The sequence below is a fragment of the Apus apus genome, chromosome 3, assembly GCF_020740795.1.
Source record: "Apus apus isolate bApuApu2 chromosome 3, bApuApu2.pri.cur, whole genome shotgun sequence".
Classification (NCBI taxonomy): Eukaryota; Metazoa; Chordata; class Aves; order Apodiformes; family Apodidae; genus Apus; species Apus apus.
This window is the reverse complement of record NC_067284.1, coordinates 65,640,868-65,666,069: the sequence shown is the minus strand read 5'-3', so window position 1 is coordinate 65,666,069 and position 25,202 is coordinate 65,640,868. Positions and strand designations below refer to the sequence as shown.

General features: G+C 39.6%; 1 protein-coding gene across 20 annotated transcripts in view; it reads right to left on the bottom strand.

Moving 5' to 3' along the window:
* The window catches only part of ESRRG (estrogen related receptor gamma), a 406,125-nt gene that overhangs the window by 352,954 nt on the left and 27,969 nt on the right, over window positions 1–25,202 (bottom strand). For 2 of the 20 annotated variants that reach the window (XM_051615721.1, XM_051615727.1), the window contains exon 1: window positions 22,991–23,080. The exons of 15 other annotated variants lie outside the window; for them this stretch is intronic. Coding sequence is in view for 3 of the 5 variants with exons in the window: in XM_051615708.1 (XP_051471668.1) it covers window positions 22,991–23,088 (98 nt within the window). In the remaining 2 variants the exon portion in view is untranslated. Of the gene's footprint in view, window positions 1–22,990; window positions 23,655–25,202 lie in introns of those variants that run through there. 3 more of the 20 variants (XM_051615708.1, XM_051615709.1, XM_051615711.1) reach the window with 3 other exon arrangements.

The window sequence follows — 25,202 nt, the reverse complement described above, 5'->3', positions numbered from 1 at the left end:
GCTTTGCACTCACCAGGGACAAAAATCCCCATGCCCTTCCCATCCTGTACAAGGGGTTTCTTACAAGCTCATGTGCTCTGCCCTTAAAATAGGACCTAATTAGTGTACAAATAGTTGGCAGAAGGGTCACGAAAATAAATTTATCATTAACTGTCCCCTAAACCAAGGCAGGTTATTCTGAAGCTGTTTTCATTCGCTCTAGGTCCCTTCAGTTGGGGTACTACTAGCACACGACAGTTTCTTCAAGAAGGAAAACAGTGTATTTTTATGGCATGGGATTACTTCAGAAGTATCAAACAGCTGGTCATATAAAACATATGCAACAGTAATAAGAAACTGCAAAAAATTTAAGCTACAGATAATTTGCAACAGGCCATGGTAATAGTCACAGTTCTCTTTGCCTTCATTACTTCTGTGGAAAATGCACGTTTTACACCTATTTATGGACTTTTAAAAACTGGAATACAGCTATGTGCTATGGGAGAAGCAGGCAAAGGAGCTGCATCTCAGGAGTTTGCAACGTGTTCCAGCCCCACGGATGCAGCCTAACTTTGATGCTGGGTCTTCATGGATTGGGAACCTGTGTTCACTGCCTTTGGCAATATACAAGCAGTCACTTTATATCCATGGTTGATTTCTAACTGCAACCAGATATTACCTCCCAGAGCTTCCCCTCTCATGGTATATGATGGCATATGACAAAACTTGATATGTTGGGCTTCCTAGAAATTAATTAAATTCTTAAATCATGCTGGTATACCCTGAATGCCATGGCTCAAGCTATTCAATCATACCATGAGATCCTTTGCTAGAAGAAACACTTTTACCTTTACTGAGAGTTATCATGAGAAGAATCAAAGCAGAACTCTGAAGCCCTTTTTCCTTCTTTCTATGACTCCTCCATTTATCTTAATTACCGCTTTCTGAGGAAGACAATATTTCTTTCAATTCACCAAAAGAGAGACTTTTCCATGTCACTTCCTTGTAGGAGCCAGGCAGATTACCCTGAGAATAGATCACTTCATGCATACACCATACACTCCATCCAAAGATTCACACCAAAGAACTGCTCAGGCTTACACAGGTTAGATAACTCTACAAATATTACATAGATGTCTTCTTTATTTATCATGTACATCTAAGAAAGCTTGTCACTAACTTCATGGTCAGTTAAGACTTCTGACATCAGAGGTTTTTGCCTGTTTTTTAGACGGTGCTGGATAGGTAGATCTTTCTACACTTGCATAGTTCTTGCATTTGAGCCTCTCCTAACCTTTAGGAAACATTTCTACATATTAACACTTGGAAAACTGGGCATAGAGTTGACATAAGCAAACAAAAATAGAGCAAAACTGAAAATACTGCCATGAAGCTACATGTCCCTCAGTAGATCAGTTGGGAAAGTGCTATCTCCAAACTGCAACCGCAATAAAATAGAAGTTTCTAGTTAAGCGGGAAGTGTTATTAAATTCCACTTGAGTCTAGTTTCTATGGTCATATTTGAAATATCAGGAATTTCTAAAATGTCAGGTATTTCTAATTCTGATCAGCTGGGACCCTGATGACACTGAAGCTTGTGAACGGTCTTTGAAGCTATTTTCAGAGATGGTTAACAGCCTAATGTGGTTACACCACCATTTATTAATTGCAGCTGTACTTGCTAAGAAATTATGCTATGGACTAGATAACTAAGTAGTATCATAATTTTGGCTAACCTACTTGTTTAAAAAGCACATTTTAAAAAAAACAACTTGTTTGCCATAGGAAGTGAATGCTTGTTAAAATCATATTGCCTTAAAGGAATTAAAAAATACAGCTACGAGACTCGGCCGTTTTACAGATGGGAAAAACTAGTTCTTCAGACCTGCACATTGTACTCTGTCCTGGTTTGAGCTTTATTTAATTATCTGTTTGTTTACTTATAAGCAATTGCTTTGGAAGAGCCCCCCAATTGTTACACGCTGTGTGCTCTGCAGAGGGGTCAAGCACAAGATACAGAATGCAGACTACAGGCTTAGCTTCAAAGAACATGCATACACAAAGGTATTGAGGTGCCTGGTTCCACTTACATCAACTCTCAGTGAAACTGATAGAGAGTAAGCACCTCTAAGGACATGATCCTTTGACATTAACACAGATTCCTTATCTGGATCAAGGTCCATGCCTTTTTGGAAAACAAAACAGCAGAAAAGAAAAAAGAAAAACAAAACAAAAAACATTTTGTTCCATGGCCTCCTTATCCTATCATACAGTGGAGTTTCTCTAAGGTTGACCACGGTTCCCAATAGAGGACACAACAGCCAAACAGGCTGCTCTAATTAACTAGAGTTTTTCATACTAATTAGTAACAACAGAGTATAAAGAAATCAATAGGACACCTTATGCCACTACTGCTTAAGTCGACTTTCACTACCTCTGGTTCAGCCGTACCCTTGAAACATATTTGAGGGTTCTTCATGCCACCCTCCCATGCAGCATCAATTTTCAGTACAGATAATCTTTCCTATTGTACTAGAAATTGATAAGCAACATTGTTAACCTATGTGATGCAGCTAAAAATCAGGCATAAAGAGCATATTGAGGAGCCAAAGGATTTTTTAAAAATGAAGTATTTTGATTACCTCTAATGCGATTATTTACTTGACCAACAAGTACCATAGTATGATATTCACCCTACTACAAACAAGTTGCATACAGATTTGCATAATACACGTCCCACTCAGGCTCAAGAGGAACCATGCTCTGTTATTTCACTGTGTGTTCAGCAACTTCTGACTTTGTATGAATAAAAACACATGGGAATGGTTCAAAGTTGTGCCAAGGGAGGTTTAGACTGGACACTAGGAAGCATTTATTTACCACAAATGCTGGAACAGACTTCCTAGAGAGGCAACCAATGCCCCAAACCTGTCTGTGTTTAAGAGCCATCTTGACAATCCAGCCCTGAAATGGTCAGGCAGTTGGACTAGAGGATCGTTATAGATCCTATCCAACTCATACAGTCTAGTCTATCCTAATGATTTATTCCAAAGTAATTTTAAACCCTTTCTGAATAACTTCTGAAGGACAACTGGCAAGAAAGTAGTATGTTTGAAGAAGAGATAAATACAGAAAACCTGTAAACCATCTTCTCCAATTGAGAGACCAAACTGCTAAATTTAGCTCCTGGAATTTCTTCTTTGGGTGCCAGTTTGAGTCTTGTTCCAAATGACCACTAACAAACTATCCTCCTGACTTTGAAATAATCCACAACTAGTCAATAAGACCTATTTGCTGATTAGGTGTATGCAAGCCCCTCACAAAACATCATGTATTTGTAACTTTATTTGTAAAATGCACTTTATTTCCAGTGTCCTGAAACTAACTGTACAAACACAAAGAACTCAGATGCCCTCTGAGACCCCACTGGAAGTGATAAGTGAGTCCTTCTAAAATTGCAGACACACGCTGTCAAGTGCAGGTGTTTGTAAACAAGTTTGGATATGTTTCTAATTATAAACCATAAAAGTTAAAATTAGAAATTCAATCCACTAGCTTTATAAAAAGAACTTCCAAAAGGGTTCATCTATATGAGAGCAACCAGTGATGTTTGATTTAGTCACAAGAACAAAATTTCTGTGCGCAGCAGCATACTGTTCTTCATAAACTTTCTACTATGAGTTACAGTAAATTTATTTTAAAAATGAAAAAAAAATTTATTTGATACGAATGTTAATTTGCTGTCATACTACAGTACCATATATTTGAATGTGCAATCTAAAAATACTCTATTCATGAGTCTCCTGAATTTAATATAATTGAAAAGAAGGAAAAAAAATGTTCCCAAAACTTCTGAATCTGTCTTGACTGCCAACTTCAAAGCTCAGCTTTTATGGGGGACTTCCCACACTGATCTTCTGTGAACTCAGACCAAACTCTGCTTGAAGGAACCTTACTCTTCTGGATGAAGTTCTCCCTGATAACCTCACCTACTGCAAAGCTTGGCTTATGCTGCCCGGGCACCAACTGCCAAGGGATGAAACTGGGGAGGGCAAAAGTAATCCCAAAGCTCCGGCTGATGCAGATCTCAGGATGCTCACACTGAACTGGTGTCCCAGTCTTGCTTTCACCACACTGGTCTGGAGGCCAGAAATGTAGCTCTAAGGAGCCAAATACTTTGACTGACACCTTAGAGGTTGGAGGGAGGCTAAACCAGCAGTGCCTCAAATTGCATTTACAATGCACTATGATGAGATAGTGCAAGCAAAAAGATGGACTTTACCTCTGCAGAAGCTTTGGGAGAAAGCAGAGCCTTTACCAGACTCATGGGGAGATGGCTTTCTTCTTAGGAGAAAAAAAAACCCACATTAATACTCAAATCTCTTGATCTTCACAGTATTTCTTAAGGGAAATATAACAGCACATTTGAGCACATCAGAATAGCTGTGGCTGATTATAAGTCAGCAAACATTAAAAAATTTCAGAGAGGCTTGACTAAGGCCTCTGTTCAAGCAAGGGGTAGTCTTTTGCTGCACTGTCCTGAAAAAGCTGGAACAGGAAATTGATTCAACAGTGAGGACCTGCTCCAAGACCAAGGTGGGACTTCCTGTATCCCACAGACATCACCCTGCTTCTCACCTACGGCACAGGCTGGGGTTGTACAAGGCAGAGAAGTAACAGCTCTTCAGTCCCCACACAGCCAGCTTCCTTCTCCTCCACTGGGATGTTATATAACAGAGGAAAATTCCAAACCCACCCACCTCAAAAACAGGCCAGAAAGTTAGTTACCCTTGTGCCTTGTGCCATAGCACTGAGGGAGCTATTTCACATAACAACCACTAACCAACCCTTCCTTTATTTTCTTTTCATTTTCCTTTTCCTTTTCTTTTTAGATTCACATTGTTTTCTGGACAGCATTTTGGAACTCACTGCCTTCAACAAACACCACGTTCCAGCTTAGTGCCTATCTTGCAGCTAGCAAGCACAGTGCTGCACCAGGATGAAAATATTAACTGGGAGCCTTGCAAGTGGCACTTCCTTTGTTGCAAGCCATGGATATAACCTGGAATTGCTTATCACTTGAGCCAAACCCTTTTTTTATGTGTCTTACTGATGTGAGTAAGAGATTAAGAGATGGAGAAGCCCAGTTCTCCACTTCAGTAATGGAACCACAGCAAGTGGGAGCAGAGTGAAGGCATATCTCACCTGCAGCCTGGTTGGTGGTCGCTTCCCCTCTCCTTGGCTTGGATACCTCCTTTTCCCCTTTCCAGGCTGGTGCAGGGAGAGCTCCCCCTCCTGTTCCAGTCTAACCAGTGTGAGACCTTGTCCTACTGGAAGTGTAGCCTGAGTGAAGAGAGCAGGTTCAAATGTAGTTTCAGTGAGCTAGTCTTCCTGCTACAAACTAGCACCAAAATTCATTCCCTGAGGGGGAAATAGTATAATCTTCCAATTAAAACCTATGTAAATGTACTTCTTTATTAAACATAAATCATGTGCACGTGCAGAGGTCTGTATGCATATTCTGACACATATATAGTATATATATACATATTGTGTACATACATATATGTCCACACACACACACAGATATATGCTATTAATCTCATTGCTGTCAAAGTAAGTATAAAAATTGTTAGCTTCTACAAGCCCACCTAACTTCTGAAGCATCTAAGTTTCTGCATGTACCTGCATTGTGTTCAGCTGGAGGTTTTTTTTCCTAAATTAGTACATATTGGAGCTGTGTTTGCAAATTTTTAAGAAACAGGCTTTTCACTGGGTATATAAATATGTACGTATTTAAGAGATTCTGCATCAAAGTCTAGATCAAATAGGGCAATTAACCCACTATAGTTTTCTAAGATAAAAGAAAATACATTTAGAAAATGCTTAATAGGACTTAAATAAAGAATTTGAGTGCTAAAATAATTTCAGATAGTGATTTATTTCTCATATTTTCTGTAGGCTCAAAATGAAATCATGAAGAGCAGTGCAACTGTATGTATCTTCTACCAAAAATAGCTGAAAAATACTATAGAAGAGTGCCTGCTGGGTTGGTTATAAAAGTAAAGTATAATCCATTAACTGCTAATCAGAAGCATCAGAAGTAGGCTTTGCTGCAATAAGAGCTGGCCCCTAAGTAGATGTTTCTGTAACCATTTAAAGGCACAGGGTTTCTCCAGTTGCTGAGAATGGCGCTTGAATGGTTTCAGCATAAAGGCCATGTGAAAAGAGACTGTGGCACTTGGCCATGTTAGCCAGCTGTTTTCTAAATATGATGACAGGTGCCATTTTTTCCATTTGATCGTGGAACGTAATACATCTTCAAACAAATTTTCCCCAACTAGTCTGATGCGGTTACATTTCAGAGATTCAAATACAAGAATGTTTTGTTGTTTTTTTTTTCTCTGACAAATACAGCAGAGTTGTTGGCAGATATTTCATTATCGACCTTTTTCTCAAAGCTGATTTTTGTTACATGTATTATAGCTTTTTACTGCTACTGTAGGAGGGAAAGAATAAGCACTTTGGCAAAGGATTTAATTCTAAAGGAATTAAAAAAAAATTAAAAAGGAGAAAAGCTACTATTCATAATTAGCCTTAATACATTTACATCGCAATAAGGAAGGCTTCTTTTCCTCCCTGTCCACTACTGCCTAAAGGATGAGAAGTATTGCCATAAGTTGTCCTACTCTTTATCTGACTAACTACCTGCTCAAACACAGCTTCTTTCAAACAACTGGTGGCCAAAAAGGCCTTTTGATCCAACTGCCTATCAAAAGGCCGTAAGAGGGCAGAGCAAAAAAAGGTGAAGCTAAAGGAAATGCCAGTACCATTGGAAAGGACACAGAAAGTGGCAATTATGGACACGAGCAACAGAGAGATGATGCCCTGAAATGGATGACAGGCCCCAAACCCCGCCATGCTGCATGCAGAGCCAAAGGGAACTCCAGGGCTACAGTGCCCTCCAGCAGTGGGTGACAGCAGGATACAAGTCAGGCTGCATGACTTGAAAAATCAGGAAAAACACAAGCAGATAACTCCCCCTGTTAAGTAAAGGAACACAACTAATGCAAGGGGAAAAAGTTTAGGTCAACATTTTGGGCCTTTCATCTACATGGATGGACCAGCGAGTAAACAAAGGAAGAAAGTTTGTATGGGGCAGGAACTAAGGGCATTTAGTCTTTTCTCTCTGCCCTACTTCCATCTACAAATACTGAAGAAACTTATTTCTTTCTTTTAAAACAGTGAAACAGGGTCATCTATTAAGAAAAACTAAATGGTAAAGAATTGTTTTCTGAAGTTAATAATCTAAGAAACAATAAAACTACAACTACAGTAGAAATAATAAAATAAAATTAAATTTAGCTTAAACCAATGTCTTAAATATTTGTTAACCCTGGCAGCAGCTTTTACAAGGCAGATGAATATATCTGTTTTCATTCTGTATGTAAGAAAACAATCATAAAATGCCCCAAAGCCACAGAGGGAGTCAAAGACATGATTAGCAGTTCAGAAGTTATCTGATTCGGGTCACATGGTGTTCCAAAAACCATACCTAAATATAGCATGCAAGAGATCTGCACAAAGAGCAATCCCATCATGGGAGCAAACTAAACTCTCCACAAAATTAATTAGGGCTATTTTGAGGCAACTAAAGGAAAGGAAGGAGGAAAAAAAAAAATCAGCCCTTGCCCTGCCCAGTTCTGCAAGAGCAGATGTTGCTGGTGCAGACAAGTCCCAGTTTGCAGCTCAGGCACACAGGGAGGTGCAGTGGTTCCTGGGGGAAACCCCATATGGCACTAATGTGGAAGGTGGGTGGAGGGCACAGGCTGGTGGTATTAAGGGAATATAATTCTTTGGGGAAGAGGATGGTAAAGGAACCAGCAGGTAACGTAGGCGTAAACACCCAGGCATGAAGCCAGTACATAAGCTGCTTCTGTAGCTGTTAACAGCATCCTTCTAACAGAGGAAACAAACACCTTTTTGGAAAGGGAAGGTCCATGTAAATGATACCCTCGGCACAGACCAGGACTCTGGGAAAAGCTAAGGTTTCCCAAGGCAAAATAGAAAGAGAATTCCCTGTTGGAAGCTGTTATATCTGAAAGCCTCCATTAAGATTGTCCCTTGACAGAAAGAAGAATCTCCTCATGAAATGCAGCCTATAGAGCTAATTCTAACAGCCTTCCCTATGTTTAGACGTCAGGACCGACCTCATGGAAGAGTGTACAAAAGATCCTCAAAATGCACCAGTAGCAGGAGAAATGGTAGAGTGTTCCTTGGATTTCTAGGGGGTTTTTTACCCCTTCTCTGTGAAGCAGCAATGCTCCTTCCTACATTTCTTGAACACTTAATTGCCATTCAGCTTGTGGCCACCACAGATCTACAAAGCCAATTTCAGCAAGCTGCCCCAGTTCATAATTTCCCTAGAAAACTTTTTAAAACCATTTAAAAAGTCTGCTTATTAACGCCATGGTGAAGTTTTTAACATTACCACAATGACAGATTTACCTTTGCATCCTGCCTGGCTCCCTTCTACCTGGGGAAAACCCCTTTCTTCACTCAAGCACTAGAACAAGCTGGACAACATAATTGTTACCTTGAAGACCAAGTCAAAGCTGAAGCAGGGGCTACCAAAAACAGGGGAGAGAGCAGGACACAGCTGAGGACAGCCAGTGTTGTGAAGAGTGGTGCTGTGTCAGCAGGTAGAGAGCAGGCTCTCAAGCCTAAACCGTGTAGCAGGTGCTCCAGAAGGCAGGTAAGGAACAGTCTGAGCGCGTGTGGGACACAAACGGCAAATTTAGGCTTGAACGCTTCAGGCCATTAGCAGGTGCTTCAGGCAGTCATCCAAATCAAAGTATGAAAGTGGAAAGAGCCAAATGCTAGTTAAAGAGGTTTAGCAAATGCAAAAATCCCAGCATGGGCAGATAAAACATTTCCCTGGTTGTGGGAGCAGACTAGAAAGAAAAAAAAGAAAGAAACAAAAACCATGCAATTTTTGTAAGAAAGGCTGTGTTGGGGATTTTACTATCATGTACTTGAGCCCTGAGATGCAAATGCTGGCTGGGATGCTGAGATCAGCAGTTATATGTCCTCAGGTGGTTAGAGATAACACAGAAAAGAGCTGGCATTTGGAGAAAATAGAGGGCCCATTTGATAATGCTTCACTTGAGCTTAAGAGGGTTTCCCCTGTGGGTATTGTCCCAAAGAAAGCTCCAGGCAAGTTTAGACTGGTTCATTACTTGTCACATCCAGAAGGGGACTCAGTTAATTATTACATTGACTCCCTTCTGACTTCAGTTTCACATGTTCTCAAGTCCGAGAACTGCACTCCCATCAAGTCAAATACCACTCACGACAAACAGAAATATGGATGGTATCTGCTTTTCAGTTGCTCACAGCACAACTATAGCTATTTCATGTCAGGATTTCACTTGCAAACCATGCCTTTGGTAGCTAATGCACAGAACTTACAACCTGTGTTGTGGGGGGTGTCATTTTTCCATATAGAACTAAAGGTCAGAGACCTGGCACTTGCTTTATCACAATTAGTCTTCAAAGGGCCCAGTACTGGGACCTTAAAGGTATCCTTACAAAAGCTGAATATTTGCTTCCTCAGGAATTAATTCCCTGAGGTATCCTCAAGCTGGAACAACACTGCTTGTTGTAAGCTACCTTACAGAAACATAACAAATAGGACTGGCTACTCCAAACAGTTTTTGATGCAGACTAACTATATCAGCCAATGATAGTACATTTCAATCAGATGGTCACTTGAACATTATTGGTAAAGTTCTTGCTGAGGGTTGCATCCTTTGCCAGAGGCAAGGAGGCTTGACAGAAGGAGAGAAACAAATTCCTTTCATCAGAGTAACATGAGTCAATATGTGGAAAGATACTTCCATCTGCTCTGTGTTTCTGGTGACATGACTTTACCGTATAATTTGGTATACATTTATAAGAAACAGAAGAGATAAAACAAGATGTCTCAGCAAGTATTGTTTAGGTCTCATATTTATGGGAAGTTCTCTCAAACCAGTTTCAACATAAAGAGCTGTATGTGCTGCTGAGACTCACAATGGAAATGCTGGAGGGGAAAAAAATGTTGCTGTTTATTTCAGAGAGTTATGGCACAGACAGACATCTATGGTGCACTTCTAGAAAGAAACACGTATTTCTCAAAGTGGCACATTTGGTCAGCTACAGAAATCACCAAAGGAACCTGCTGTGTCCAGCAACTCACAGACGCACACGACTTACTAGAAGTAAGCCATCAGTAGAGTGCCCTGTGCTGTTTCTGCATTAATTTTGTGTCCCTGTGTGTTACCAGAGCCCTGGGACTTTCATGGTCTGTGGGCAGCAAATCAGCTGAGCCAAAAGGGAAGGTTCCACCTGACTAGGCCAGTAGGAGCTATATTAAGCTCGTCTCAGCTGGAGGTCATTCTGCATATTTTGAAGGCTGCTTTCTTGATAGTTGGTCAAGCAATTGGTGTGCAGAAATTAAGAACTTTATTTTTATAACACACAGAGCACTTCTCAAGTCTAGATCTAACATATGTAAAGGTTTTAATATCTAAAACGCTTGATCAAAGCCATTACTTTCGGGGCCAAGCAGGCTCTTGGTTTTGTTAAGCAGTTGCTTTGTGTCTCATTCCTCATAGGCTGCTGGTAGCCCAGAAGCCAAAAATTCATTTTCACAATTCCAAAACATTTTTTGATACTTCCTGACCAAATGGCTTTGCAGTGGAAATTGGTTTCTGCCACCATCTGTTACGTAGTTCGGAAGTGCTAGCATTTTTCTTCAGGAGGGAAGAAGCTGGGAAGGATGCATAGCCAGTCCCAATGGAATAGATATTCTTTTCCTTACTGTCACTTTACAGGGAAGGCTTGGCCTATTTCTCAGCAGCTGTGAAATTGTCATTGGCAGGATTCTTTACAAAGCTTGGTGAAATATGGAATATATTGCTCACTTCTTAGTACTGTAAAAGCAACTTTGCTTCATAATAAAGTTAGGCAAAGGAAGCAGGTGCTCAACAAAAAACAACAACAAACAAACAAAAAAAATCATGCATCCTGCCTCTATAGACTTTGTAGAAACTCTAGACAAGACTATTTTAGAGACAGTTACATTTTTTAATTAACTAAATAATATTTTGGAGAGGCTCCTAGGCTTCAGAGATGGGACATGCCCTTAAAAATGAGAATTGAAATATTCAAGTCACAGGATAACATCATATTCTGCCATTCACAAAGGCAATACATTCACAATGCACAGAAGGGAAGAATCATCCCCTCTCTGTGACACATTAAAACTGCAAGAGTGCAGTCTCCATTTCTGATGCGATTTATCTAACATCAGTTTCAGGTCATCTCTCTTTGTCAAAGCCTGGCATTATTTTTACAGCTAAATTAAACAAAATAAAATAAAAATAAAATATAATAATAAAAACAAAAACAACCCCATGGCATTCTTGCGACCATACACACTGAATTACAAATACACGCTAGAACTGCAGAAGATCAAGTTCTCGGTACAGAAGACCCAAAGAGCAACATGAGAGACATAAGTTTGTTGGATTTGCTTGACCCTCAAGTGCAAAATAGTCAACAGCACTTTCAAACACTGCCAGAAAAAAAAATAGCTCTAAGAGAAACTGTTGGAAAAGGGATTATGAAGAGAGGTAGTTAATGTCCCCACTGCTGTAGGTTCACCAGCAAATGTCCACTCAGCTATCCATGTGCATACACAGACATACATATTCACTGGCCTCTGTGTTCTGCTGTATCCAGGAGAATGGCCCCAGCAGGCGAAACCAAAGGGCCACTTACGCTTATAGGCTTGTTCAGGACAGTGGCAAACAGCAGATGCTCAGTGAAGGTTACAGGGCTGGCGATTAGTGACAATTCTCCAGACTACTCTTCCCAACATCCATCTATTTGCAGCTCAGAGACTTCCTTTAACACGATACATACAATTTTTCCAGATTAGCGATCTGCTTTTAGAAATCTTCACTTGGAGATGGAGCAATGTTCTCCAGCTACATTGCACATTTCATGTACTAAGCCAGCTATTCCATACTAATTTTGAGAAATCCAGCCTTCTGCCCTCATCCCAAAGGAAAGGGCAAAACAAGTATCTGGGCAGCAGGTGCTGCTTGAACTGCTGCACAGGTCTTCTGCATGTAGTCCAGGAGAGAACAGGGGTCTGCTAAAGTAATTACACTGCACAGCCTACTGTCTAACTAAGCAGGCTTAAATAACACTTAGCTCTTTTATGATGCTTTTTATCCAAAAATCTCATAATATTTTAGTTTGCAGACTTGGGAAGAGCCAGAACACAACCAACTCCCTGACTACCAGGCATTAGCTCTTTCCATCAGACACATCACAATGAGCACAATTCTCTTACAGCTGACATGGAAAAATATAAGTATGCATCAAAGGAATATCTTTTCCATAATATTCTGTAAATTGATTGGTTTGAATACCTTGTGTCAAACCCTGTTTAAAAACAATAGCTCTATGCACCTTTGCTACTCTAGCTATCACTATATGTGTAAGTAATATTCCATGTAAGATGCAATCCCCTTTTCAGTTACAGTAGGAAAGCAGACAATAATCAAACAATAAATGCCTCTTCTCAAAACTTTTCTTCTCTTCTATGTATAAAGGAAAAAACAGGTATACCGATCATCAAGACAAAATTATTATGATGATGATAGGGGAAACAGGAAGAAAACCATGAAGAATTTGCTAGAAATAGGGAGAAGTCAATACTTCCCTCTTAAAGAAAGAAGCTTGAAGAGATTATCACAGAAGAAGGTTTTTGTAACAAAAGTCAAATGGCCAACATTGAAGTAATAAAAATTTGGATAGCTCAAAGTGTTACTTTCAGCATTACTTGTGAAAATCATTAGGGAGAGCAAAGTGAGTCAATGAAACATACCAATGTTCACCTGCATTCTCAAATCAGAAAACTACTCTGTCAACAAAAAAGTTCTGATCCTTGCTACAAAAGTGAGAATCCACTCTAACACCACAAAAGACAGCAGATAAATTCCAGATTTACACCTATGAAACCACATTTCTGATTTTTAAGTCATTCTTGAACTTACTAGATTTAGCAGACATCAATGCTTATGCGCTTCTGAAGAAGGGAGGTTACTAATGTAAACTGTGTATGAAAAAGTACGTATGTCAAAGCTATTTTATTAAGGTTTGCAAGTATAGTTCAAAATAAAAAGGAAAAAAAAAGAAAAACCCTACCAAAATTTTATCTCCATTCTCTCCAGTTAGAACCGCTGGTTAATGAGTGAGTTAGCATAAACTCAATTCAAAGAAGACATAAATAGCATCTTTTTAAGCTGACAATTTTCACCACAGGCCATTAGAGTGGCCCTAAAACAGATCCCCTCTGTGTTCACCTGTTTATTTTTGGTTTGTTCCGTTTGTATGTCTACGTTCTGTGTTTTAAACTTGTCTTTTCAGCCCACTCCCATCTTCCACACTCCCAATCTGTCAGCCAGATTCCAGGGATAAGAATTAAAAATGACCATGTTCAAGATCTGTACCTACCTATGTAACAGACTTTACAGAAGCAGAGAGACTGAAAAGCTGTAAAGTTCCCCACAGTCTCTGCCTATTAAAGCCCACAGCTTGCCAACAGCAGGCCACGTTTTAGTGTCAAAGAACAGGGCACCGGCTTGCGTTTCTGTGTGATGGGAAGTGCTGGGGTAATCCTGCCTCTTTACATTTCAGCTCACAGTGATTGTGGAGAAAGTCAACAACACTGGGGTACTCAAAAATACCCTGTAGTATTACACAGAGGACGCAAGATGCTTGCTGAGAAATAGTGCTGACACCAGAATACGGCTGATTCGGCATAAGCGATGAAAGCTTATTTTTGGTTGGCTCAGGCAGTATTTTTTTAAAATAGCATTAAATCCTCATCAGACACACTTAAAAATCATTTTACACCCATCGCATCAGGCTGCACCATTCCCTTCCTTCCCATATTTTCCACCATTAAAAATAAAGGGGTAAATTTCTGTTCATCAAAGGAGCAAAGGGGCAGGGAAAGTCCTTGAGAAGAGTAATGCAAGGAAGCAGAAGGAAGGATTTGGTCAACTGGCAGCCAAACAGAAGCCTTCTGCTATTTCCCACTGAGAAGTAACAGTATCTGGGCTATAGATATGTTTGTCAAACATATCTATAGCAGAGATAATTAAGTTAGTGCAGCAAACTAGGTGCATGCTTTGAAGTGTTCATGCAGTTGCTATACTAACCTTTCTTTCACCTGGTAGGTTAAGCTCACCATCTCCTCACACATATTTGCCGACTCGTGACCTATCCTCTGTTCTCATTATCACATCACTTCTGATAACTGAACAACTTAGAAATTATATTCTAAGGTTTTCTTATAAATAAAGGAGATCAACAGAAGCCTAAATACAGACTTCTGTCACAGAGGAATAACTGCCTGGAATTTCTTATAGCTCCTTTCTGTCAGGGAGTTCACATACTCTACAAAAGAACAAATATTCCTATAAAGTAGTTATTGCTATTTTTCCTTTTTTGAGGCCTCTTAGGATTAGCATCCAAAATCTTGATACTCAGTTTCCTATAACTGGAAAAACTGGGGAAAAAAATTCTTGCTCTGTTTTGCAAAAAGCCCCACAGACATTTTAATTTCTATGCTCGGATGACTAAAAATAACAGGGTCAAAATATAATACAGAAACTTTTAAAACCCCTGCCTTGGCAGTATTTTTTTTATTCCACAATATTACTAGCAGTGATACCTTTCCTGTAAAGATCAAACCCAATATGATGGTGAGGATTCTGCTGAAGTATGTACTAGGGTTTCTGTCACTGATGAGAAGAGTACTGCAGGAATATGCAGAATTTACGATCTTGAGACTGAGTCCCATTGATCTCGGTAAAGCTAAGACTTTATCCTGCATGCTTTTCCATCCAGTTGGAGAATTATTTCATATGTAAAGATCCTCACTCACCTACGTCCTCCTACAAATCAGAGTTTCCTGATGCATCTTCACCCAACTCGATAGGGGCCTATCACCAGTTTCAATTTTCTACATTAGGTTTCTATGGCCAAAAAAAAAATAAATCTTTACTTAAGTTAGTTTATTTCTAACCAGGGTAGGACCCTGCACACACAACACAGCTTCAAGACAGTGACTTGAAGTCCAATGGACTGGATCGGCACACACACTTCTGAATTTCACCCCACACAGAAGTAACCAGCATTTACTTCTGACCAAGGGACACAATTATAAAGACTTCTTATGCCCTTATGCCTCCTCTACTATACCATTTCTACTTATTTTGTAAGATAAACCTGCATTTTGGGTATTTATGGAAGGGAGAAATCCTAGTTCAGCCACGAGCACCACTGAGAGTCAGGGCAAGACTCTGTTCAAACTGTCCTTGTAGTGTCCGCCCCGTAAGAACACACGGGCCTTCATTTGCCAGCGACAGCCAGACACATACATTTTAGCCTACTTGAAAAGAAAAGAAAAGAAAAGAAAAGAAAAGAAAAGAAAAGAAAAGAAAAGAAAAGAAAAGAAAAGAACACCCTCTTGCTGTATTTGGTTATTGTACCTTTACCTTTATTTTCAGGTTAATCCTTAGTTACAGTTATTGTGCCCAGTATTTCATTTTGCATGATGCCATCTGGCTGGCTGAAATCCTATCTCTATTTTATATGAGAAAAAAAAATAAATAAAAATTTCACCTGTAATCCTTTACCCATACCCATAAAACAATCCGCAAAAATGGCTTAAAAGAGTTAAGCAGAAGACTTACCTCCTTCACCTCAGTTGCCTTCAGAGAGACAAAGACAATAAGCTTGACAAGGCTCAGAAGATTGCCCCAAAAAGAAGACCTCTCCCTTTTACCTGGGCTCTAAGTCCACCTCAGAGGCAGCGTGTCCCCAGCACTGCCATGAAGCCTGCAGCCTGACAGGGAGCTGGGAAACCCAGCACACGCAGCCGCTGTCAGTGTTGGGAAGTGATGGTGAGCAAGGGAGACCAAACTTCCTCCTGTATGCAAACTCAAGATTCAATTTTCTGCAAGGTTACCCCCAATAATTAAAAGGTTCTGTAATTTATCCTTGAAAGCTGGTCACAATGGGATCCATCAGAATCGATCTGTTACCTTTTACCGCCTCACGTACCGTGCGTGTACATATCGTATGTAATGCGGTTTACCAGATGAATGCTGGCAATATTTTCCACTAATTGCAAGAGTTACTAAACTGAACCTTAACTAAAATTAAGTTGACTATTAAAAGCTCAATGAGTAACCCAGCAAACGGAAGCACTGTATGTAGGATTTAGCAAGCACGCAAGTGATCTGGCAACTACCGCAGCACAATATTTGCTGAACTTCCTATACCTAAAACTGGTTCCATACAATAGTCATACCTTCATTATGTACAATGATTTAACACTCACAGTACCCACTGCCTCCTGCAACTGGACAGCAATGAGCTTCTTTGTATTACTTTACTGTGCTATACCTAATTTGTACTTGGTTTCATCACTCCACATAACATGATGGTGTGTTCATGGAAGTCCAGGAGCAGATCTTCTGCAGTAAAAAGAGGTAAAACAGCAAGATAGGAACACTCACAAGACTGTCCCTGAAAAATTTTACAAAACTGTTTCTCCTCGAAATGCCACAGTGAGATTACATGACAAATAATTCAGAAATAAAAATGAAAATCTCAAAGTTGTGCATAGGAGCCAATATTGTATATATAAAAATACTAAAATAAATGTCTAATTCTTCAAGCATGCTATTCTGAAAACATAAAAGTAGTGGATTTGAAGTTACAGGTTAATTTATAACATATACTCTCAATTAAAATAATAGATCTCCCTGTATCAGTTGTAAAAATACACTAGCAACTTAGCTATTAAGATGGCTTTATCATAGACAATCCTACAAATGTTAGCTACCTTAATATAAAGAACACACATAGCATTTATTATTATATGTAAAGTTTATTGACTATAACATTCTATGATTCTACGATATATAGCTTTTCTATGATTGCCGTTTCTAAATTGTCAGAGTCTTATCTTTTTTGTGCTTCTGTAGTTTTTACGCTATGTCTCTATACAAATACATTTTATCTTCTGTATTTTTGTTTTCAGGATTGTATGCATGTACATAAATCAAAAGCAGAAATAAAAAATATTAAGAATAATATTAAGGTTGCATGTAGTCTAGCTATCTTTGATAAACTGGAAAATTAGGAATTCCCTGGGAAGAAGTTCTCCCAGGAAAAAAAATAAATTAAAAAATCTGCTCTTATATGTTAATGTGGATAAAAGGTAAAGGCAAATCCCAGTACAACCTTTGCATAAAAAGAGGGCATGATTGAAGAAAAATTCTAGCAGGTTTCCCAAATACTGCCCCCTCAAAAAAAACCCCAATATTAAAAAAACCAGAAGGTCAAAGTGAATGTATGCAGAGTTACGTGAAAGAGTTAAAGTTATTGATGAAAGACTATTTGCTGATAAGAATGCATCTATTTGAAATAGGATAGCATTTGGGACTACTAGAACAAAAGTCTACAGAAAACTGATAAATCAAGGAACTGAGCAGGATTTAAACAAACAACAGACATGGCTGAGAACACACAAAATGTCACGAGTACAGCTGAGAAATAAGTGATGGCACAGGACCACTTACTCAGCTACTAACAAGACATTATTTGCTTTGGCCTCCACAGAGCGAGATAGCTATCAATCCAGCCACAGCTCCAGAAATTCCTGAGGCTGAAGCCCTAAAAAGGTGATTATTATTTCTGGGTATGCACACAGAACACTCCAATAAGTTTGGTTTTCAAAATCATCCACCATTTATCACAGAGTCAGCTGAAACCCTAAGTGACTTCTTGCAGAAAAGAGTTCTTCTCCACCAATGTGCTCCCCCCAAAACTGCTTTTACAAAACACTAGGGCCTGAATTCTCCAAGAAAACTTCTAGGAGCAATAATAACTTCTCATCCCAGTACCCAGCTTTCAGGTGTTCTGCCCATACGATGGAGTCCTCAGCCCTGTGCAGTGACAGCAAATTCATGAGCTGCCATCAGCAAGCAGAGAACAATCCAAGACTGCCAGTAGGAGATGAAAAAGGCCACATACATCTCAAGTTCCAGCTCTTCTCTAGGACTTACGTGTTTAAGCAGTGATACTCAAATTTCATAATTTTGGTATCTTCTTCAAGATTCCCAGGATGCTCCTGAAAGAAACCTACTGGAGAGTCCTTTTCTTCAAGGACACAGCTGGAGAAAATGAGATACATCACACTCAGAAAGCCACTGTTGAGCAATAGGAGCTCCTGATTTCTGAAGTCTTTTGGGACGTGGGGGAAAGACAGGAGCAAAGAGGCTCAACCTTGTCAGGATGGAAGTGCTAGAGAACATCCAAAGAAGATTTTTGGCCACCTGGGAAAGCTGGATATTGAAAATGTAGGCACTCACACAGGTTAGGCAACTTCTAAGGTTAGGTGGCAGTTCAGTGGGGATATTGAGCATCTCAGTTTGGGCTTTCAATGCCTAAATCCCACTTAAGTCCCACTTAAGGCATCTAATCCTTTTGTGGATCTGGGCCTAAAGCCTTGCCAGAAAGGAGAGAGTCTATGCATGCAAAAGCTGATGGTCAGTGACAGTCTGGTTCTGTTAAAACTAAAATACACAGAGAACGACCTTATTTTGTACCAAGGAATAATGCAGAATAATCAAAGACATGTTCTAGTCACAGAAAGTTAATGGAAAGTTAATGCAGCTGATACAGATCACAGTCCTGTATCTAGGCCTCACGATAGTTTTGCTGACCTGGAGAACATTCTGATCCATAAATCATGGGTCTTCAATAGCCCATGGGAAGAACTACATTCTGAAATGTTCAAAAGACAAACTTACTACAGGAATTCTCAAAAAAAAAAAAAAAAAAAAAAAAATTATTCAGTTACCCACACCAGCTAAGACATAAAACTACAAAGGAGCAGAAATTTATAAAACACTGTGATGCTTACACGGAGTTAATAATTCAAAGAACAATATTCTGTCATTCAGTGACCAGCTAGTTTGCCATGCTCCATGAAATTAAGTAGTTTCAGTCCAGTTCCTGATAGCCACCTGACAAAAGCTACGAATTAGTTTCTCACCTGGAGTGCTGTTGGCTGTCTCAACCCTGAAGTAAAGTGTGAGTAGATGGTGGATACCAGTTTACCCTATATTCCCTACAACTGGTCCCTCCATATCAAGACTGCACTTTTTTTTTAAGAGATGCCTGTAGTTACACCACTTGAATTTAGTTGACTGCCAACACAGTATTTTCATACACAAAAGATAACTAATTGACAAAAGCAGTCTTTGCATAAAAGTAGTATATTAAAACTACAATAATAAAACACACTTTCTTGTTATTATTCTGTATTACTATGCTTATAAGGGGGATATCATTAATTACTACTCATTATTTTAATGGTAAATATTTCTGCTGATCCCCAAGAATGCACTGCAATATTTGCCTGACTGCACACACTGAGATTTCTCTATGGGTAAAACACTGAGGTCTCCATTTTAGGGATTCAAATCCATCTTCACAGAGCACTGCTTCAACTGAGAATTCTGGTCTAGGTCTCCTGCAGATGCCCATCAGCCAGCACCTCAAGTTGATAAACTGGGAGAGAAATAAGGGAACTTGCCTCCCATTCTTCCTATCTGCAGATAAGCAAAGAGCTCTGGCAACTCACCCACTAACTCCTGCAAGTTTTACATTGAAAAAATCAGTATTTGATGCAAAATACAAGAGAGTAGGCAAGCACATATGTCACAGATCATAAAGATGTTGAAGATACTTTCAGCAAAGGAAAACTGCCTGTTGTCCTATGCCAGTGAAGCCCATGGGACCACAGTGCAGTTCTTCCTTCCTCCTGAATACTGCATTATCTCTCCAGATTGAAACTTGGTTTCTTCTGCCAGGCACAATGATTCAAATGTCCCCCACCTGGTTTTCAAGGAGTGTAGGAATTACTAATGTTTCATAATGAGCTCTTGGTAAAGAGGCTGGCTTGGTTTCCCCAATTTACCTGGATATTGGTCTTAAGACTCACCGTGCTTTCACCTGCATTTTACTTTCAGTTCTGGATTCATCCCAGGATACATACGCAAGGTCAAAGTGATATCTTTTCTGTCCAGCCACCTCCTCCCTTTTGGCAAAGCGTTAATATACTTACAGGTCTGATTTACAGGAGTACCCTAATACACTCTTAACACTATCTTAGAACAATATTTTGCCATTTGGCTTTTTTTTTTTTCTTTTCCCCTTCAGATATTCCTGTTTAAGAGCTTTCCTTTTACTTTTCAAAAATACTTAATTTCAGTAGAAGTCAGTCTATTTTTGCCTGCTGTTACTCTATGTATAACCTAAATCTTACCTTCCCAACTCACACAAGCAATCGCCCCTCCAACTGGCAAGGCAGCTCAGAAGAGTAGGGAAAGCATGACTTGTCCTGTATCTACCTATGCATTTTAGTTGCAACCTGTGCTTGACAAAGACTGGTCAGCTGTAACTGATTGATGAGAAACTGTTTGGAGCACTTCTGGTTGAAAAATATATAAATCATAATTACTGATAAAACAACATAGATGTATGTAACATCTATAAAATACAGAAATAACCTACAAATACAGGAATAACAAAGTTCCAGTCTAGGACTCTTATAATCCAAGTTTTCCAATAGTATAAATATCATGATGAGTAAATACACAAAACAGTAAATCAGTATACTACAAGGTGACAGCACTGTCTACAGAACTGTAAGAGTTAATTTTTTGAGAGGTTTAGGAGGCCATGAAAGTTGTAAATTTATATTCACACTAATTTGAATTGTTATATATATATATATATATATAAAAAAACCCATGCAAAGTTATTTTTGTTTGCATTTCTTATTGACTGCTACTTCCAATCCAGGTTCCTCCTTGCACAAACAGCACAGGCACAGCAGGGAAGTAGCACCCAGGAACAAATGAAGGGAGAAGCATTAGTGGAATGCAGCAGGCTTGGGGGACAGACCCGTTTATGCAGAGAAAGCGCTGAAGCAGGACATTTGTGCCTGTGTCTACGCGCGTGAATGTAGAGAGGTTTGGCGAGCGCATGCCCAGGAAGCAGGATTTGGTTATGGTTAGAATTTGTGAGTGACAGCCATGTGACAGCTGGGAGTCAGCAAAGATTTTGTAGGGATGGAAATTCCTGAGATAGGACACACGACGGCTCATGCGATCTGCATGTGCCTATCACCATGCTGTATTATAATAGCTGACACGATGGTTTACCAGTTCTCCAAAAGAGAGGCTATAAATTAGGAAGAGGATTTGAGGAATGGTGGATGAGAGATGAAAGTCATAACATTTAAAAGCTAAGGGATAAATATAACTTGTTTTCATGTTATTGAAACAAGCACACAAAAATCTCCAACCAAACCACACAAGAGTACTAGAACTTGCATTTCCATGATTTATCTTTGGTGACAGGTTATTACTTCCTTAGGAAAAAAAAAATATTTTTTTTTCCTAGTAACTTACCTAGAAAGGCCTTAATCCTACAAACACAAATACTAAATTTTAAGTACATTAATAATCCCACTGATTTAGAGTTATTCCTACATTTTCAGGACCAGGGCCTAAGCCACAACATGCAATTAAGCAGAGGCATTTCCAAAGAACTGCTTCATTTTCCCTTCCAGGGGTCTTACGCAAACGCGATGCCAGCGGAGGATGTGCAATTTAAATCAAACCCAAAAAACTGAAATACTTTCCCTTTAACACTGAATTCAAGCCGATACGGTATCACATGACCTTTACCGTAATTTCTATTAAAATCATTTCATGTCTGGTTGCTTCTGCTATCCTGGCTCATTTGTATTGTTTACAACAAGTCATTGCTCTCGACACTTAGTGGTGGCTGAATCCATGGTTACCAGTTTTTACATTCACTGGTTAAATGGAATGCAGCTCTTCGGTGGGGTTTCATGGAGAAAGCTCTTAAGAAACCACAATCCAGCTATCAATCAGGCTAACCTGGGAGAAATTAATCTGATAAACAGAAGTATCATTGCGTATGAAAAATTTATTGTGAAGGAGCTCAAGGCTTTTATTAGTCGCTGTTGTAAAACTGGACGCTTTTGGATCGGACTTAGTGCAGGGAAGACTTAGGTTATGTGGTCTACGTCTGACATTCATCCATGTTGTGCCTTCTCTGGCGTTCACTGCTAATAAAACTATACTGTTTAAGGCTTAAAAAAAATAAAATCTCAAACACTTATTTTACCAGATATGTGCTCAGAATATAAACAGTGCTTAAATACAGGTTTACCCAGACTGCAGTCCCGGCAAAGTAACTTAAACAGACACAGAGAAGATAGTAAAACACAAAATAGACAGCCTTGAGTAGAATTCAATTAAGACAAAACCCACCCCAAACAGTGCAATGTTCTTAAAGACTAAATTAAGCCTGCAAACAAACACATTTTATTGCTACCTAAGAACAATACAGACTAATTCTGTTTGCCCTGTTATTTATAGTTTGGTGTAGGGTGGGGTTGCCAAAATCAAAAAGCAAAGCAAAAACTTTGTCCATTTGCAAGATGGACCCCCAAACCCCTTAAAATGCCTAAAAACATAAGAAAAGTTCTCTATAGCTTGATGGCTACAATAATTGTCCCACAAACTACATGACAGCAACAAATAGTTAAACTGAACATATTACTACTAGCTCATCTACTGCAAAGTCACTGTATCAGAAACCCGAATTGATTTGTTTCCTTAGAACAAACCGAAAATGAATGTAACATAACATCAAAAAAAAAAAAAGAAAAGAAAAGAAAAAATCCCTCCTGCCCTGCTAATCGGATATCGTATAATGGTTGATTGCAGCTTTGCACTGTGCTATTGTTACCTATATCATATATACTTACAGGTTCTGGGTTCTTCCAAGAGTTTGGTGCAGTTTCAAGGACAAATGTCTTAAGGAAGTCTTGCTACTGTGCAGCAGTGATCTTAGCTCTGATCTCATTACATGAGCAAAGTGCTACAGCTGACAATATAAAGGAAACTTCCTGCATGAAGAAGAAATCTTGGAAAGTCTCAGGGTTAAAAAGGCTGCTTAAATGTGCTGCTTGATTTGCTCCCTAGTTGTGTATACACAGTAGCAGCTGATCTCTGTTCCCAGCCCTGCAGAAGGAAACCTTTGCTGAAAACCAATGGCATCACATTTCAGCGGAGCTACTGCCAGGCTCTGGAGAGCAAAGCAACCTTTGACAACTTCACCCAGTTTGAATCACCGGCGTTTGCTGCATGTCCTGCAGGACTTTTGAAACTGTAAATTTGCTGTGTTATTCTTATTAACGCTGCTCTGAAATCCTGCATCCCAAGCAGCCACAATACAAGCAGAAGTCTCCCTCACTGAAATAGGAGGTTTTGACTGTGTCACGACTGTGAACTGCAGAATTTGCCACAATATATTGTGCTTTGTCTTGATTGTGGCATTTGCAGACAAGAAGCTGTTAGCTGCACTCAAAGGCATTTTCTGCCTTAGAATTCCTAAATTAAGTGCAATAGGCACCTTGTTTATCCTAAATTCATCCCAAGCCTGCCTTGCATCATGCACACGCTTCTCAGCACTTTTTTTTTTTTTTTTTTGCCTTTTCTTTTTTTTCTAAAACATAGTACAGGTTGAAGATTTTGGGAGTGGGAGGGGGCTGGTTCTTTCATTTAATACCTTATCTAGAGCCTTTTAGCATGATCCCTACTGGACTAAAACCATGGAGTACAAGACCCCAAATTTGGCAAACTGTGGTATTCTGAATGAAGTCCCAGTGTGACTCCAAATATCTGTTTGTGCCCCCTTAGCTTCTGCCTCGGCCCTCCAGGACTGATGGAACCTGCATCAGTTTCTGCAGTTCTTAGGGCTCTCCAAGTAAACTAATAAGACCAGAAAAGCAATGTTTTAAAATAATACCTCTGCTAGCGTGATTTCAACTCTTAAACTGGGAAATTATACTCTGAACACATGCTCATATTTGATGTTAAAGAATTATCAATAATTAATTTAGATGTAGTTGCTTCACAATGTAGCCCCAGGTGATTCTCCGAAGAGTAACTGGGACCATACATTCCCCTGGCACAGAGTCAGAGCCTGACCACAGGAGCTTGAATGCTGCTTTCCAAACAGGACCTACTTCTCTCTCCAGGATAACCAGCAAACCTCAGACAGAGTCCTTTTAAAAAGTGCACTGTTGCAGAGTTTGGTTTGGAGGAGTTAAAAGTTTTTTTCTGGGCATTTGTAAGACACATTATTCACCACTCTCTTTTCCCCTCGGGTGCTATGACTATTCTAGCTACTAGTATATTGCGTGTTATTTCTTTAATATTTTGAACTTTATTCCAAAGGGCAGAAACCAAAACTGACAGTACATCAAGACAGCATGCTCTATGATTCAAACAGCAAAATAATTGAGATCCTGTGTGTACACAGCATCCAAGTGTGCTTACGCACATGGCACATGCGAGCACATGCTCACAAGCACGAACAAGTATAAGGGTTTGTGGCCAAATTTTCAGAGGTACTTATAGTTCATGTTCTTACCTCCCTTCAATTAAAAAAAGTAAGAACAAGCAAAATCTGATTAGTAATACATTAAAGATATTTTTTTTAAAGATAAGCACCTTTTATACCAGGATAACCATACTGATTCAACATGTACTTCCACCCTAATTTGCCTCTCTCCTTTCGGAGATGAATCCTGTCCACCCCAGAATAATGAAAGCGTGTGGTGGCACCAGCAGAATTAATCTTGCTCTCCTCTCTGGAGAGAGAGTGCAAGGCAGGGCTGCCAGGCTGGGCTCACTGACTGGCTGCATCACCTCCGACATGTCACCTCAGCTTTCCGTGCCTAAGTTGGCACCATCACATTAATGTGTGTTGCAAAAGCATGGTTTCTGCGTTGCTCAAGCTGCGAGACAGGGATTACATGTCAGATAAAGGTAAAGGGCTAAAACCTGAGGTTGTGCATCAAGCTCCCACCTATGCCTTAAGAAGGGCTGTGACCTTGGAGCACCTGTTCTTTGAGCTCCAGCGCCCAGACGGCCAACCAGCCTCTCCATACCTTGCCCTCAACCCTTGTCCAC